The following is an 18378-nucleotide window of genomic DNA, read 5'->3' as shown; positions in this document are numbered from 1 at the left end:
GATGGTGGCAGTGTGTTTTTCTTTCAAATTTTATTTATAGTAGGAAAAAAAAAAAAAATCCGGTCACTGACATGTTATTGCAGTCTTGCATACTTCCTCAATCACACCTTTCCAAAATGCTGTAGACTAATTACTCATTAAGGCCAATAGTGGGTTTTTTCATAGCTTTTTACAGAAATAGTGGCTGCTCCCAAGTCAGCTCTGTCCTGCCATTAAAGAACAGACACACGAAGAAACTTTAAAATGCAGAGAGCTCAACAACTAAAAATAGACAATTACTAGTTTGTTGTCCCACAAACACATAATGATGCTTTAACTGTAGTTAAGTACAGTAAGTCCCGCTGACAGACAGCGATCTGCTGTGTGAGCCTCTCACGTTGCATAGACGCTTTTGTTACCTATCTATCGCCGTCTTAAAAGAGGGATTCTGCTCCAGCTTTGACTTTTGAGTTGGACCCTGAGATTTTAATTTTCTTTTTAAATTTATTTTAATGTCCTCTTACTTAGAGCTGTCAGTCTGGCTCCTTTAAAAAAAACGTTTATTTACTTTCTTAATAGTAATTAATGGAATAATATGGTTAGCTTAGCTTAGCATCTCGACTGAACGGAACACGTAGCTCCATCTGTGACTTCAGCACTCCGTGATCATATAGCGCCCCCTACCGTAACCCGAACGTCGAAACACAATTTTTACTTGTAATCCAGCAGCAGGTCGCATCTCCAGAGGTATTTTCATTATCTAACAGGTGTTTATTGTCTGCCGACTGACAAAAATGTTTGCTGGAACCGAAATCAAGGCTTGAGTCAAATATTTCGTCTGCCTCAGCCATAAGTTTGCGTAGGGAACGCTAGAAACCGAATCACGCAGGTACGTACCCGGTGCTAAGGTCACTACGTAAACGGCTGACTATCAGAGTCAGCAGTGTATCCATCCGCCCTGCACTTCGGTGCAGCGTCTCCGGTGGTTGCCCGGCAACGTAACTGGACAAGCGGAAGCCACCGTACTCAGCTGCTTGATGAGAAATAGTTACAGCAAATTAACTCCTCTTTAAACCACTACTCGTCCTTTTTGCCTTTCTGTTCTTGTGCAGATTAAATGGTCAAGATATAAATAGTTAATGAGCTAGTTTCAGAGGTGTAGGTGTGTTTTCCAGTCTTTATGCTAAGCTAAGCTGCACGGTGATACCAATCTTCAGAAAGAAAGCAAATAAGTGTATTTCTAGACTTCAAGCACGAGGAAGATTCTGGTTGAACTGACTGAAATCTGGGCCAATTGTACGAAATATTTTGCTTTAAGTCTCACAAGTGGAAAAAGGAAAAAGGGGAAACGAAGGTTTCTGCTACAAAATATCACTAAATACACGTGAAGCACTTGTTGAAATAAAACCAAAGTGCAGCTGCTGACAGTCTGTTTGTGGGAGTGAGGGCAGCTTGTAAGCAGCGTTTGTGTGCACACTGACAGTAAAAATCAAGTGTTCATGACGAGCTGAGAGGGGAAAAAACCTCTAAATGAGCTCTGAGAACAGCTCTGAGAAGTGAGACAAACGGACAAAGACCATGTAAAAGTTTGGTTCAGCTTCATTCAAATATACATCTTAACTTCCGCTCACACACGCACACACGCACACACACACACACACACACACACACACATACACACACACACACAGTCTTCCAAATATGCCAGAAACCAACAACAAAAAAAATCCCACACAGTTTTAAAAAAATAGCGAAAAGTTCTTTGTACACGTACACAACAACTGTTAACATGTGCCCAAACCCTGACGTACAGCATTCACTCCCAAACATAAGGTTGTAAGCATCGAGCTACAGTGGGTGCTTTTATAAAAACACATGATCACAGTTCAAATAAAATGGCTCCTTTTTTCAATAAATAAACAATTGTGACAAAACGACCTTCGTTACGAACAATCGGCGCAGGGCTTCGAACGGGACCTAAACAGAAAACCTCCAGTGAGTCGACTACAGCAGCTGTTTTTGCTCCCAGCTCCGACATAAATAAAGGGGGGGATCTACAAACACTTGTGGGTGAAAAGCCTCTCCTGAACCCACTCACACGCACACACACTCACACACACGCACACACAGCTCATTGCCTCACCTGCTGCACCATGTGTGACTGGAAAGGTGAGCCAACATCAAACCTCCTGGTAAAAACCACAGGAAAAGAACCTTAAAAGATGTCTCCGTTTACAAACTCATACGGTAAAACTCGCATCTTTTTTTTTTTTTTTAGCTTAAAAATCTGACTACCATTACTTGGCTACACCACCACCACCACCACCACCACCACCTCCCTGAAAGCGTCTTACTTCAGGTGTCCGACGATGCTCCCCGGTGCTCCCTGACCCCACTTCTCTGATTCAGCGGACTCTGAAAAGTTGAAACATTTCTGATGCACTGCAGTGATTCTGAGGGTGCGAGTCTGGCAGTCAGAGGTGAGGAAGGGGGACAGTTTTTGAAAGACTTCAGCGAGACCAGCAGGGGTGGTGCAATCGAGAGAGACAGAGCGGGACAATGAAGAGAGCGCTCCACGTTCTTTTTCTCTCTCTCTCAGGGGGGGAGGAGGAGGAGGTGGAGGTACTAAGAGGAAAGACAGATGAGGAAAAAAAGAAGGGATAGTTCTCCCAGAATTCATTGTGGCTGGTTGTGGGAGGGCGTTACAGGGGAGGTGTACAGAGAAAGAAAGAGACACTAACAAGAAGAGGAGGAGGGAGGAAGGCGAGCAGCAATTTGATTCGAGATTCCTTTTGTCTCTCATCATCTACTTTACAGAAGTTTTTTATTTTCCTTTTCCTCCAGGTGAGCGGTCTCAGAACTTCTTGGGACCCCAGGCGGACGCTTGCTTCGGGGCCACGCCCGTCCCAAACGTGGGAAAGTCCTCCGCGCTGCTCATGTCAGGAGCCTGAAACAAACAGACGCCATGCTCAGCGTACAAAATGTGAAACGCATCATCCCGACTCGTCTCCGCGCAAGTAAAAAAAAAATAAAAAATCAGTATGTCCAACCTTGTTCCCTGCTGCGTTCCAGGGGGCGTCCCGCACCACAAAGCCCTTAGCAGGACCCCCGCTGCTGTCGTCCACTCCTCCTGCTCCGCCTCCTCCTCCATAGCGAGATGGAGGCTTCATGTACGCCGCCAAGGTCTCCGTCTCTGTCACGCTGAGCATCTGAGAGAGGCGGAGAAAGAAAACTGCCCTTTAAACGACCCAGTCACCTTTTTTTTCTACAATGAAAGCAGAGTGACTTCTGAATATGACACTATCAGAGCGGTGTGCATTCAACAAAGAGCTTCGCCTGCCGAGATCATGAAACTTATCAGCTCGAGTGCCAGAGGACAAACGCTGAATTTCTATCCATCATGGGAAATGTACGTGACTGCCACGTCTGTGTGAACTCACATATTCCTCCTCCAGGTTGAGCAGGTGGTCGATGGCGTTGTCCACGGTCTCAGGAAGGCCCGTCACCGTCACTTTATCTGGCTCGTCTGAGCCTGGCTGAGGGAACCGGATATCCACCTGAAATCATGAAAACACGACGTTGGACAACGACAAAAAGATGAAATGATACAAAACAGAATCAGGACGCGCAGAGTGGAACACTCCTGACCTTGAACTCCTCCATCAGCTTGCGGATGGCTTTGCCACGAGCTCCGATGATGCGGGCGTGGGTCCTCGGGTCCAGGTGAACATCTTGGCTCACCATCTCCTGCAACTCGGCCACCAGCTGCTGGATGGCCTCACGCGCCTCCTCCACGTTCCGCTCGTACCCCGAGATCACGATCAGATCCTGGAGGACGGGAGAAAAACAGGAAGGAAGAGGGTGAGAGGAGGAAACAACTTGAACTGGACAGTCTTTATGGAAACATGATCCCAGTGTGTCGCAGTAACACACCTGCTGCTCGTCTCCTTTGTCGGGGAACTGGATGCTGACGTCGTGGTCTTTCCTGATCTGAGAGATGACGGCTCCCTTGCGGCCGATGATCTTGGGATGAAACTTTGGATCCACAGACATGGTCACCTTGAAACTGCGCAGGGCCTGAAAAGGAGACGGGGGGAGCAGATAGTTCACACATCTTCATGTCCTTCACTCGGTGGCAACAATCCAGATTTAAACCAGAAGACATTTTTCGTGCGCGTACCCTGTCCTCCTGCTCGGCCTGCAGTTCTTTGACCCTCTCAAGCAGACCCTGTTTGGCTCGCTCCACGTTGGCTACCAGGCCCGTCACCTTGATCACATCCAGCTGCTTCTCTGGCTGCGGCACCCAGATGTTCACCTGCAAGACCACACGCAGACGACGTGCGCGCAATCAAACGGACGTCGCTTTCTAACCAATTTAATGTTTCGCCAGAAGATGGCACCAGGGTGTAAACTAACCTCGTACTCCTCCATCATCTTCCTGATCCCACTGCCCTTCTGGCCGATGATGTAGCGATGCAGCTCGTAAGACACTTCGACGTCCTCCGTTATGGGCACCAGTGCCTGAAGGAGGAAGCGGCATTATTACTGAGGAAACGGGTGATGGGGAGAGAAGATCATGTCTGTAACTGAGGGGAAAATGGCGCCTACCAGCAAGGCGGCTTTAGCCAGTTCACACTTCTCTGCGCGCCCGGCGATGCTGATGATGTCACACTTGCGGGGGACGAACTCCGCCTCTGGACTGACTTCACCGTTTTCCTGTGGTGGAGCGTCCTGACCTGGAATTTTACCACAGATTGAAAAGGTGGTGTTTAATAAGAAACATGTCCATTAAAGGACAGTATTAACATACAGCTGCACCACAGCTGCAGGTGCTCTTCTCCTGTGTGTTATGCTTCTGACCCGCAGAGCTGTCGTCTCTCTCGGGGAACTTGATTTGGACCTCGTGCTCCCTGGTGATGTGCTGGATGCGGCAACCTTTAGGCCCCATGATGGCACGGTGGTAACGCTGAGGGATGGCCACCTCCGCGCTCACCTGGGACTCCTGCTCGAGGGAGGAGACAGCCGGGTAACAACAGTGCCGACCGGCGGCAAACACACGAGTCCAGCAGGATTACGTGTGGGTGTGAAATCACTGAGTGTAACATGACGTGTTTGATCCTGTCTAATGTTTAAAATGCAGCTGCTGTTGGCAACATTTCAGTGACATTCACAAAATGAAACTCCTTTGATTTAGCTTCAACCTGAACGCCAACATTGATCCAAACAGTTGTCTGGGCGACACTGATCAAAATGAAAACAAACACAAGTTTGTAATGACCTGAATTTCACTCTCCGTTTTGTCTTCTGTCTAACATCTTACCAGGTCCTCGATGATCTCCTGGATGCGTTTCTTGGCGGCCTCCACGCAGTCCTTGGCCCCCTTCAGGGTGACTCGCTGACTGTTGGCTCCCGTACGAGGGAAGCTAACCGCTACGCCGCCGTACTCCTCTGCCAGCTCCCGCAGCACTTGGCCTCTCCGACACACGAAGTGGCGGTGGTGGCGAACGTCTACTGCCATGCTGTCCTCCACCACGTCGTCCTGGACAGGGGGGCCAACAGGAATGTAGTATTTAAGAAGAGAAAGGGGATATTTAAGATTTAGAGCAGTTCTCAAACTCATTTGTTGCTTTGTAATTACCAGGTTTTTGACCAGACTCTCCAGCTCCTTCTGGGCCTGACGAACGGCTTCCTCTTTCCCTACGATGGTGATCAGTTCCTGCTCGGTGTCATCTGGCGACGGGAAGATGATGCGGGCCCCCGTCCTGTCCCGCACACGGCGAATATTGGCCCCGCCGCGGCCAATCAGGAATTTGTGGTACTCTGGTTTGGCCTGGAGCTCAGCTGTGAAGTTGTTGACTTGCTGGAAAGGACAAGAAGGAAGGAAGGAAAGGACGGAGGACAGGAAAGAAATGTCAGCGTCTGCGCTCTCCTTCTCTCTGTCGTATCCAGTCTTCAAACTTTCCCTTCCCCGCTCTCACCCACCTTCTCCTCAGCCAGCTGCAGCAGCTGTTTCTTGGCCTTCTCCACCTCACCGGCAGGCCCTCTGATGGTGACTTTGTCCGAGCCGGAGCCCTCGGAGGGGAAATGGATGTGGACGCCGCCGCAGTCTTCCATGATGGAGCGCACGAGGCAGCCCTTTGAGCCAATCAGAGAGTTGTGCAGCTTGGCGGGGATGGTGACCTCCGTCTCCTTAATGTTGGCCTGGAGTGATGAAGAGAGAAAGGAGAGCAGGTGGGTTGTAATTTTTGGTTATATTGGAATTAAACTTGAGTTCATTCATGACCTTGGAAACAGTGGTTTGATGAAAAAATCTTTACCCTTGGCCCACTTACAAGCTTTTTACAACATTTTTCTTTTAATTATTACCTTATTTTTGGCATTTTCTGTCTTTATGTTATCGGGTTATCTCGGCTCAGAAACCCTTTAAGCTCACCAGTTCTCTCTGGATGGCGAGGATTCGATCTCTGGCCGCCTCACAGTTGCTCTTCCTGCCCGTGATGACGATCATCTCGGAGTTACTGTTCTCTGTCGGCAGGTCGATCTTAGTGTTGGTCTCCTCACGGATCTGGTTGCACAAACAGCACCTCTTATTTTGTGCCTTTAACATAACGATATAGCTGATGTCCGCACTTAAGCTGTTGACTGTTCACTTTGTGAATTGAAATGAATGCATGAATCGAGCCGATCATTTTCAAAGTCTCACCTTTTTGATGTTGGCGCCGCCCTTACCGATTATGTTTTTGTGAAACTGCTTAAAGATGGGAACCGAGAGCGAGAAGCTATTCTCAATCTGCAAAAGAAAGAGAGCTGCTGTGAAGCGTGGAGAGACGTGGACAGATCCAGAGACAGAGAGGGAGCAGTGGGTCCTACCAGGTCAGCAATGATTTTCTGGAGGAACTTGGCACATTTCTCCACCTCGTTCTTCGGCCCTCTCAGCTGGACGATGTCGCTCTTCTGCGCCGGGTCGGGGAAATTGATGATGACCTGGAGGCAGATGAGATAATGCCCGTCAAATTAAATTAGAGCGGGATCAAAGCTAATTTACAGCAATGAGCAGGCGAGATAAGGCGCAGTGAGGAAGAACGTTCACCTCCGGGAACTTGTCTCGAACTTCTTTGATCTTCTCTCCCTTCTGGCCGATGATTGTCCGATGGAACTTCTGCTCCACGATCAGGTCTTTGGTGCGCTCGTTTTCCTGGAAATGGGAAAGAAGTGTGAGCGGAGACAGCGACACTGAATGACTGAAGCAGCCTAAAGTTTGACCCCACTCTCACCATCCTCTGGACCATCTCAATGAGCTCTCTGCGCGCCAGCTGGACGCCTTTGGGGTCTCCCTCGATCCGGACCAGGCCGCTTCGTTCGGAGTCCTGTGGGATTCGTACCGACACTTTGTACTGCTCCTTGATCCGATTGACTGCAGTGAGGGCGAAGAAAAGCAGGAAGGGATGGATGGTGGGACAGAATGGTGAAAAATGAAAGGGGGGTTTACATTTCCAAGTTTTATGTATACAAGATGTGATGATTCTGACTTACAGAGAATAAGAAAAAAGCGGCTAAAATCACGCGTCGGTGGATAACTTTCTTTCTACCCTTACATTTAAAGACCGCTGCTTCAGCTGCCACCTGAACTCTAAACCCCAGCAGCGTTTTTTGGTTGAGCTCAGCAGAACAGAGGTGTACTCACTGTTGGCTCCGTTCTTTCCGATGAGGTGTCTGTGGAAACGCTGGTCTATGATGACTTCAGTGTAGTCCATCCTCACCAGCTGCACAGAGGGAGATTAAAGACTTGAGTTTGCACCCGAGCTACAGCACAGAATCCCTCAGCTTTCCATGTGTCTTTATTAATGCTTAATTAGGGACACCAACAGTCTTATTGTAGTAAATATCCCATTTAGGGCTGCAACTAATACTTTTTTGCATTACCAACTAGATTTAATTTGAATTATTGCTTCAGCTTTGGTCTATAAAATGGTAAAAAAATGCTCAAGACGGCGTCTTCAAAACGGCTTCTCTTGTCTGACCCACAGTTCAGATCACAAAGATATTAAGTTTATAGAGATATAAAACTCACCCTCACAAATGAGCAGCTGGAGCCATCACTTGAAACATAACTCAGAGTATTAGCTCAGATATTAGTGCAGGTGGGTCTTTGCTTCATAAACTTTTTATTGTTGAGGAAGAGCCATGAGTTTAGGTCTGTGAGTACTCACGAGGTCCTTGATGATCTCTTGTATCTGAGCCTGAGCCTGCTCCACCTCCTCTGTTGGCCCCTCCAGACTGATGCGCTCCTCACCATCCGTAAACTCTATATGAACCTAAACACACACACACACACACACGCGAATAAGGACAAGGCAATCCAAGTCCTGCTGTCACTTGTCAATTTCCCCTCCTTCATCACCTCCTACATGACACACACTGTTCGCCGCTCTCGGTTTCACTTGTCCCACACACTGTCACTGCAATACACCCTTTATCCTACTTTCTCAAAGCATTCTGTCACACTGTGGGAAGGAGAAGATGAGGAATGTGTGTTTGATCTCTGGTTTCTAACTCGGCTCGTCACCCCCCTCCTCCATCCTTCTCCTCTTACCCGTGGTAGCTGCTGCGTGATCCGCCCGATGTTCTGTCCTTTCTTGCCGATGATGAAGCGATGCAGCCAGGCCGGAGCGGTCACCTCTACAACCATCACGCTCTTTGCCTGCACGAGCAGAAGGCTTAGAAGTTATAATCCGATTTACATTCACAAGCATTCACTGTAATCTCAGAACAAACACTGACAAACGGTTTCAGGCGGATTCACCTTTGGTAAATAATTGGCTGCAAATTGAAGCTGCTATAAAAAACATGTTGTCTGTAGCCTCAGCAGCCAGCTGTTTTTCACAGAGAAAGCTCTGATAAACCCACTGCACACCACCTGTTTGGTACCGAACAGTCAGACGCAGTTCATGGCTAGCTGGCGAACATAATGGAGCATTTAGCGCGCGCACATAAACACACAGCAACTGAATGCTAATGTTGCTCTGCGTCTGCTTGATGTGTAAACAGGGGACCGTTTGCTAACATGTGTGCAACATAAACCTCATGAGGTGAGAATATGTTGCATCTTGTGTCTTGTTTTCCTGCCCCAAAATGGGGAAATTATTTATATATTAAATCACAGAGTGCGACCCCAATTCCAAAATCCGCCTTGACTCTCCTCATCATCACTTTAAACCTCCCCTCTCCGCCTCACCTTTGCGTACACCTGCGTGAGCGCCGGTCCCAGCTTGTCGGGCTCTCCCCTGAGGATGATGGTCTCGGAGCCGGAGTCCAGAGGGGGCATCTCCACGGACACCCCCGTGGCCTCCAGGATCTCCTGCAGGGTGTTGCCCTTTGGACCTATGATGTACTTGTGCTGAGACTTCTTCACCTCCACGGAGATTGTGGTGGTCTTCCTCTTCTGCGAGGCGGAGAGGGGAGGACGTTGAGGAGCACGGAGCAGGAAGACAGAGAGAGGAATGAAAGACAGGAAACAGGAAGGAGAAAAGATGGCATGAGTTCGAGGAAAAGGAGGACTGAGCCACAGTCAGAAAAAAGCAGAAAATATATTTGTTTTTGCCTCTCATACATATGCACTAAACGACATTAGCATTCTCATCCTGTTGTTCTCTAGTGAAATCCAATTTTCTCCCCGCATTATCTCCGGCTTGCCTATCACCAGCACTCATCTGGTACACGCATACGAACGCACGCTTCCTCATCTACGTTTCATTCATCCATCTTTTATAGCTTCTTGTAAACTCCTCCTAGAGAATTTGTGTTTGGTGGAAAATAAAACGACCTTGTACGAAACCTCCTCCGGGTTTATTACAGATGAGCTTTGAGATTCAGCCGACCGGTTAAACAAGTGGCTAAAGGGAGACTGTGGTGAGGACAGAACCACCAAGTTTATGTCGTTTCTGCTTTTGCTTTTGTGGTTCTTGCCACCCTGATATTGTGTGCTCCCAATTTATTTATTAATGAATACACGGACAGGAAATGGAAGGAAAAAATAAGTTGGGAACAGCAATAAAACGCACGATATCATCATTTTAACAATTCAAGGTCATTAAGTAAGTTTGAGGGGTAAAGTTTAGCGGTCCTGAGCAGCAAACAAAGACAAGAGAGGTACATGCAGTGAAACCAAATTCCCCAACAGGAATCGAACAGTGAACACTAAAGTTTGATGATGTATGCCTTTACCATTAGTCCACCGGGACGCTCAAATCGATCACAGTTAGATTAAAGACAACATGGACGTGAAAGCTCTGTCGTTAAGGCTGCTGCTGAGCCACTAATCAATTTAAAAATGAATCAATTTAACTTAACAAATCAATTCTGAACTCAATCAGGAGCCCGGGTCAGTTAGTTAGTCAGGATCTGAGCTCTGCGAGCACCTTGTCGTCGTAGATGGCTCGGATGCGGCTGAGCGCCAGGGCGACGGCCTCCTTCTCCCCGGTGATGACGATCTCGTCCTTGGGCAGGCTCGGCGGGGGGATGCTGATGCGAGCGCCCGTCTCCTGGCTCAGCTCCTGCACCAGCCGGTTGTGGGCGCCGGCGATGAAGGGGTGGAAGGCCTTCTCCAGGGACAGACGCTCCACTGCCCGCTTGTCCTGGTGAGCGCGAGAAGGAGGAGGAGGAGGAGGAGGAGGAAGAGATCAAACAGTAGAATATGCTAATATTGGTTAACTGGCATGATTGGAGAGGCAACAAAGGTTAACTATCGTCTATCTTCAGTGCTTCCACTTATGAGCGTAGCGTTTATTCGCCCATCGCTCCCTCACGAGACACTTTCGAAGACCTCACACTGACCTGTTCAGCAGAGATCAGAAGTATTTCATGGCGAGCCTTCTCGATGCCCTCCTTGGTGCCGGTGATGCGGATGTTGGCGCTGGGGTCGTCGGGACGTGGAATAGCGATCTTGGTGGCGGTCTTCAGCTCCAGCTCCTGCAGCTTCTCGCCGTTCTTACCAATGACGAAGCGATGGTGCTCCTTGGGGATGGCGACCGTGGCTGAGGCCTGGGAGAGCGGGAGAAATTTCGAGGGAGAAAGTGAGATACATTTGCATTGTTGCGCAGCGGAAGACGTCAGGAAATCACTGGAGCAGGAGCACATTATCTTGCCTGAAGCGATTTCATTAGCATTATATAGATCTCTCTGAGGAGTCAAGGTTCAGATATATCCAGAAAAATACACATTTGATGCTGCGGCTTCACTTTCCAAATTCCTGTATTATACATTTGAGCGAGGAGAGTAATTGGAGAAAACTTAAAGAGCACCAGTGAAATAGTTTTCAGCAGGTAAACAACAACAAAAGCACTCGACCTTGCGAAGAGGACGGTGTGTTTTTCTGCACTGTTGTATCAATAACTGCAGCTCAGCTAAACAGGTGGAACTCAGCGCACCAATTGAGGTGGAAATCAGCATGTTTGCTGCTGAAGCTCAGGGAGGCCGCCCTCGGGGAGCTGACGGTCATTTTTCAGCTCAACTTTTTGTCCTGAGCTGGCCCGGCTGCGCTGATCGGGTTTTTCAAGGTGCAGCTAGAAGCGAGCGTCCCTGCGTATCTTTGGATTGGATTACGCTCTTAAATAAACCACAGTGATGTAGTTTTGTGAGAAAGGAAAAACAGCAAATAGCAATAAAAGAAACAGATCGTCTACATTAAAACTTCTGTGGTCCCATTCATCAGTTCAAGTTGTGATGAAGCGCTCTTCCTCAAAGGAACATCTGTTACCCTGTTTCAACGCGTTCAACGCAAAACTCATTTTTTACATTTCAGACACTTAAACACTGACTATGTGTGGGGCCAAAATACAGGAATGTGCAATCCACAGAACACAAATCATTCAACACCAGCACACAGCAAGAGAAAGAAGTTACAAAAGGCATTTTTAAACTGACGAAACTACAGTAAACTGTGCAGCAACGTTTACAAATTAAATGTCAACTTATTGCAACAGCAACAAAATGTATTTTTATATCAATTTTATTCTGAGTCCTTGGAAAATCAACTTGCTGCAATATTTAATTGTTATTTTATTTGCAGCAATGGTCTCGACTAACGCACTGGTGCTTTTGATTAATAATTACAGCTTTTACTGTTATTACGATCGCTCATGACCATTTTCTTTTATTACTGGTTATCTAACCCATTACTGTCATCAGTTAGCAAACCCTCTATTTTCAGCAGCACAGACGCTACTTCATGATCATAGAAATATTATAGGAATATTGTATTTTATAGCACCGAGGATTTATAGTCAAGAGTTTAGATAATATTATAGCTCCAAGATGAAACTGACTGAGAGAAAAAGGCACAATCACAAATCCGTCTGCTGCTTCAGCACCGCAGACAGCGGCATGGATTTATCAATACGCAGCAGTTATTTCAGAGCCATGGTCAGGACCAGGCCATAGCTTCTACCTGGAACAAAACTCAGTCAGATAAAGGATCAGTGAGACAGTCACTGACATATTCAACCACACAGCCACTCTGTGCCTGCACCTTCTCTGCTACGAGGCGATGGGGAGCGGGAGGGCAGGTTAACAAGCAAAGGGGCTGACATCCCCCCCTGAGACTATGCCTTTCTTTTATGATTTTTATTTTCTCCGCCATGCTCAGTATCCCACAAAGCAAACAACTCCGGTAAATGTACCTGCGTCTGCAGACGAGCTACGATTTCCTTGCGAGCCTTCATGACGGAGTCCAGTTTGCCGGTGACCATGATGGACAGGCCCTGGTCTTTGGCCAGGGACAGCTCAATGTGGGCCCCTGTCCGCTGCATGATGTCCAAGCAAACTTTGGCCTCCTCGCCCTCCCCGAACTGGCTGTTGTCCTTGTAGCGCCGCTCCTCCAGGGGCACGTGGAACACCTACACACAGAGCAGGTCAGAGGTGTCTCCTTTGGCTGGTTTTACCACAACCGGTGCATCTTATTGACAAGCTCTGCTGGAGCTGACGTGGAGGAGTGCTTATTTAAGTATTATATACTGTACCTGGGTGATGACAGAGGCTTTGATGGGCCTGATCTTGCTCCCCCACGCTGAAGCCGGCTCCCCGGCCTTCTCCCCTGGTGCCCCCTTCTCCGGCAGCGGAGGGAAGGCCTCCAGGTAGGTGGGGATGTAGGCCTCGTCCTCCGGGACACAGCCTGGCCCAGAGAGACAAAGATAAATAAGGCAAGGATGAAGACAAGGAAGAAAATAGTATGCATGTATGGATGGATAGAGGAGGGAGTGTCAAGATTAAGAAGAGACAGTAAATATACAGAGATGAGAAACACAAATCATCATAAGCATCATGTACAGTACAAGAAACAGAGAATGCGCGGCAAATGCAAACAAGAGAAATCTAAACGAATCTGGCGAACTAGCTCCTGAGGTAAAAAAGAGAAAACGAGTGGATGACAGGCAGACTTTACCTGCAATCTCCTGGTCCTTGAGGCCACTGCGATGCTCCGCAAAGCTCTCCGGGGTCAACACTGCCACTGAGCTCATGGTTCAAGACTTATTCCGCTATTCCACTGAGACAGAGATGTGGGGAAGGATGGAGTGCAAAAAGAAACAAATAAATAAATAAATCAAACGCTATAATCTCTCGGGAGGAAATTAGTGGCTGTATCTGCATGACAGTTCATATTCATAAACTACTAGCTAAGATACACAGAAGCCTGCTTGAAACTTTGTCTCTTCTTCCCTCCTCGATTGCACTGGTGGATATTCTCCAGGATCGCTTTCCACACGCCCCAGAAGATTGAGGCTGCCTCTGTGGCATTGCTACACTGCACCAACGCTGCATGTTACACCTGAGATGCTCCAATTAACACTTCACAAAGCTCAGACAAACACACGGCGGCACAAAGCCTGAGGGACGGGGTTATCACAAGTCATACAGGTCGAGCCGTCCTCGACTAAAAACAACTGCTGCTGACATTCCTTGTGATGCAGAATCACAGGATCTTGTCAACAGCGACTTCTGCATGTTTTGTGAACACAGCAACAGTCTTGTGGTTTAGGGAGGAAATTGCGTTTTTATGGCTACTAAGTGCTGGTGCAGCAATAAAATACAAATGATTAGAACGCTAAAAAAAGCAGACAGTTATGAGAACATGATGAAAAATCGTTCTCTAATTTACAGTGGATGGAGGAAGCAGGTCTTGTCTCTTATATCTCAGATAGAAGAGCGATAAAACCATGCTCCGAAATGACGGTTGAGCTGTCTAGGATTATGAGAATCACTCAGTTTGACGCGATGTTTTTGCTTCAATATCTTCGATGTTTTCCTCGCTCATAAACAAATCCGTCCCCTCGCTGTGTGACGCTTCTGGCTGAGCACAACAGTGACTTTGTGTTATTATCTAAGATCTGTGAAATGTTCCAGTAGGACTGTTCCTCTTGAAATATTACTATGTGCTCCCAGCGTGTATTCAGATCATAGCTGCCACGTGAAATCTGCTCCTGGTGGCGAAGACCCTGCTTCACCCCCTTTAAAGAGCCCTGAATTGCATTAAAAAGAGTACAAGACGTATCTAAAGGAGTAAGAAGAGAGTCTTGTGGAAAATATTGAAGGATACAGCGGCACTAAGTGAAAGCTGTGGAAGATCCGATCAAGCAGAAGTAGCTTAAGCCCTATTCGCACGGGACAAGTATTATCAGAGGACCTCATGTGATTTAGAAATTACCCCCCACCCCCCAAACAACAAACACACAGCTGTGTTTCATGTGGCGCATTCGCACAGGATAAATCTGTGTTTTATTCCAATTTACTGCCATTATCCCTCAGATGTGATGTCAAGGCTCTGCGTAACATCCGCTCCCTCAACAACGATGAGCCTCCTGAATTTGCACCCAAAGTGCTGACAGAACATTCATTCATAATTGCCAACGCAATGCAGAGGCAGAGAAAACAAAAAAACTTTCACAAAGACGCAAAAAAAAAAAAAAAACTCTTAGATGCCGAATGCACAGGACTGCTATCATCACATGTGGTATGGTCGGAAATTTGGGGGTGGAAAATTTAGTTTGCAAATTACAGACAAGGTAGGTTTGCACAGGATTAGATGACAGACGACCCCGGGTCTCCAGGTAACACAAGCCCCGCGCGAATAGGCTTTAGGCTAACCGTATTGCACAAAGCGAGGTCAGGCTTACCTGCAAAAGGTCAATTGCCAGAGAGTCCGTCCAGTTAGCGGCTACCGTAGGCGCTTCAGTGTGACTGTGTGTTTCAGCTCCTGGGTGAAGAGAAAAAGAGACCGAAAGTGAACACTGTAAACCAGAAAGCTCCACAGCACGGAGGCTGGGTTTAATACTGTAAACACCCACACTGCACTGCACCTTAAACTGTCTGGATCTGATTCACTCTCCTCCTTTCTCTTCCCCTCCCCTTTCCACATCTCTGAGCCCATCGTCCCCCCATCTGAGTTTATAGCAAATTCAATGGCCGAGGAAATTCGAGAGCGAATGTAACCAAAAAATACGAGTCTGTGGTGCACTGCAAAAAACATGATGCCCCTCGCTTATTCCCTTAGTTGTTTGCAAATTCAGCCCCTGGTGTCTCATGCTGAAATCACAGGGGGAGAAACCTCCAGCAGTCAGCTGGTCAGACATGACAAATTCATACTTTGCAGCCAAAGACTGTTTGTTACCAAAAGTTCCAGATGTGCATAAAATGAAATGGGATAAAAATGTGGAATGTTTCAATTTGGTGGAACGGTTCAGCCAAAAAAATAGTCTGGATTTAATAGTTTTAGGTTTAAATATTTCACTGAGAGAAGACATCAAACAGCTTCAGTGAAAAGCTGGAACAAGCCGAGAGAGAAGATGGAAGATGAGTTTAGCAACATTAAAGCGACTTTAGAGGAACCGAGGACGATAACTGAAGAGGTGGAAGTATGTTTCCTGTGCATGTATTTCTATTTTAAGTTACTTTAGATTGTAATCCACTACATTTCAGAGCAGGGCTGCAGCAAACAAATATTTTCATTGTCAATTAATCTGTCGATTAATCGATTAGTTGTTTGGTCTTTACAATGTCAGACAACAGTGAAAACTGTTGATCAGAGTTTCCCAAAGCCCAAATGTCTTGTTTTGTCCACAACACAAAAATATTCAGTTTCCTGTCATAGAGGAATAAAGAACGAGGAAATATTCACATTTGGAATCAGAGAGTTTGAACTTTTTTATTTTTCAAAAAATGACTCAAACTGATTAGCGATTATCAAAATAGTTGCAGATTAATTTCATTGTTGACAACCAATCGATTAATCGTTTAATTGCTGCAGATCTATTTCAGAAGCAAATATTGAAATTGTTACTTAACTTATAACCCTATCTACATGTATTTCACAGCAAATGTTAATGCGCAGATACAAGTACGCAAAAACTATAATGATCTTAAACAATACCAGCAAAGAGAGCAGCCAAAGTTATCTCCACCTAAACCAAGTACTCCAGTAAAGGACTACTTATACCTAACTGCTGCAGTACTACTTACTGCATTTGTAACCCACATAATGTCTACTTCCTTTTGAGTATATTTTGCTGTTAATGCTTATATTAACACTGGGGTGTTGTTACTGTTACTTCAGGAATTTATCTCCTATCGCCCCAGTGACTCTCACTGTGGATCTTCACCTGCTACCACGATGTTAGTTTGCTAACAATTACATTAAAACGCAGTGAAGCGAGGACATTACAACTAAATGTATGACACAAAGAGCACTGTGGACACAGTTTAATGCTCACAGTCCACTTGGCAGCAGCAGTGACTATCAATACCGGTGTGTTTCCAAGTCACAACAGAAGAAATGCAGACGGTGAAATTAATCTAATCGTGCACCATGCTAGCTAACAACTCCGCTAATCGCATCTCTCCCTCAACGTCTTTCTTGCTAGCTTGAGGATGCACTGCATGGCTGGTCGTGCTAGCTTGAATGCTATGTCAACCTCTGCTGCCGAACAAATGCTAGGAGTTTCAAACATTAGTTAGCCGGGTCCGCTAAGCTAACACACATCGCTGTGCTCCGACCTCAGCCGGGGATGATTAGGCGCAAGGACTTTCTGATAATCGGCTAAAAAACAAGCCAGGCGGACAGATAACCAGCTCCAGCTCGCTAGCTCCGGGGGCGCTAACCTCGCTAACCCTGGCCGCTTCTCGTTCTTGTCGAACCGGCTTTCTCACAACCATGCCTAGACTCTGCTTTCATCCGCGGCGTTCTTATTTAAGTAGAAAGTGAAAATGAAATAAATACAGTAACCCTACCTTTCAGAGAGAAAATATAGCTGAGGGTGTATGTTTGACAGGTGATGGTGTAAACACAGATGTGATTGGTCTAGGAGCATTTCCTCTGCCTGCGGAGTGATACGAGCATGCACTGTGACTCACTGAGTATAAAGGAAATGCCGCAGTATCTTTACGCAACAGGAGCATCCAAGTTAAATAGACCCACGAGATTTTTAATTTCCTCCAACTCACTCTGTTGTTATATTCCATAGTTAAATAGAACAAACTGACTAACGTGGCGTCGTGAATGTTAATCGATAAATGAAAGAATGTCTCAAGTCATCAGCTCCCGCATCGTCTCACGGCCATCAAACTGACCGGATCTACTTCTCATTCATAATGGCCTGTATGCTCCACAGGAGTGAGCGCGTCAGACTTTCCTGAAGTTACACGCAGCTTTGAGATCATAGAAGATCAATTCACGAGGAAAGGAAAAAGTAGAGAATGAATTATGAATTACAAAAATAAAACTACCCCATTACTTATAATATTGTGAAATTGTACGTCAAAATTTTGTTTTTTTAAGACAGATATTTTACCATGTTATGAAATAATACATCTAAATTTTCAGGCGTGAAGTAGAAAAGATGATGAGATAGGAATAAGATAAGATAAAAGCTGAGATAATAAGTAAAAAAAAGTTAGTTACTAAGTAAAAGTCAACTGATAGTAAGGGAAATTCTGAGGTAGAGACTCAAAACTGTGATGAATAAATAATAAGGATAATCAATAATTGGATTATTCAATTAAAACCATTAAAGTTAAAACTTTTAAGTTGAATTTTGAGACACTAAGTCAAACTTACGAGATGAGTCAAAATTTTGACTTATGAACTCAAAAGCAAGTTAAGAAATATGACAGCAAGTCAGAACAATAAATGGAAAGTTTGATTTTGGAGATTTATGAGATAATTAAAACATTCTATGTCTTTTTTTTTATTATTTTATTTCATTTTGGACACTGAATCAAAATTCTGAGATAATGCATCGAACTTTTGAGTGGCAAAGATAATAAAATAGCAGGTTAATACTATGAGTCAACATTTTGAGTTACTCAGTCAAAGCTTTCAAACAGCTCGAAGTCAAAATGACGAGATAGCAA

The 18378-nt window shown here is 46.0% G+C and overlaps 1 protein-coding gene across 1 annotated transcript; it reads right to left on the bottom strand.

Annotated features, from left to right (window-relative positions):
• Nucleotides 1-17354, bottom strand: hdlbpb (high density lipoprotein binding protein b). The gene is made up of 28 exons (XM_070992684.1): nt 17257-17354; nt 15147-15226; nt 13418-13519; nt 12996-13147; nt 12657-12872; nt 10813-11019; nt 10398-10613; nt 9215-9421; nt 8573-8680; nt 8190-8294; nt 7664-7742; nt 7254-7393; nt 7070-7174; nt 6850-6963; nt 6683-6769; nt 6413-6544; nt 5962-6180; nt 5618-5839; nt 5300-5518; nt 4840-4981; nt 4588-4715; nt 4396-4500; nt 4160-4294; nt 3913-4056; nt 3628-3807; nt 3420-3536; nt 3030-3188; nt 1-2926 (listed from the first exon to the last, which is right to left on the bottom strand). Exons 3-28 carry the CDS (start codon nt 13491-13493, stop codon nt 2834-2836), a joined length of 3807 nt encoding a protein of 1268 aa, XP_070848785.1. The 5' UTR covers nt 13494-13519; nt 15147-15226; nt 17257-17354; the 3' UTR covers nt 1-2833.
• Nucleotides 17355-18378: the final 1024 nt, after the last annotated feature.

This window comes from Chaetodon trifascialis, chromosome 23 (genome assembly GCF_039877785.1).
Source record: "Chaetodon trifascialis isolate fChaTrf1 chromosome 23, fChaTrf1.hap1, whole genome shotgun sequence".
NCBI classification, from domain to species: Eukaryota; Metazoa; Chordata; class Actinopteri; order Chaetodontiformes; family Chaetodontidae; genus Chaetodon; species Chaetodon trifascialis.
The sequence above is the reverse complement of the archived record's forward strand: the minus strand, read 5'-3'. Positions and strand labels throughout refer to the sequence as shown.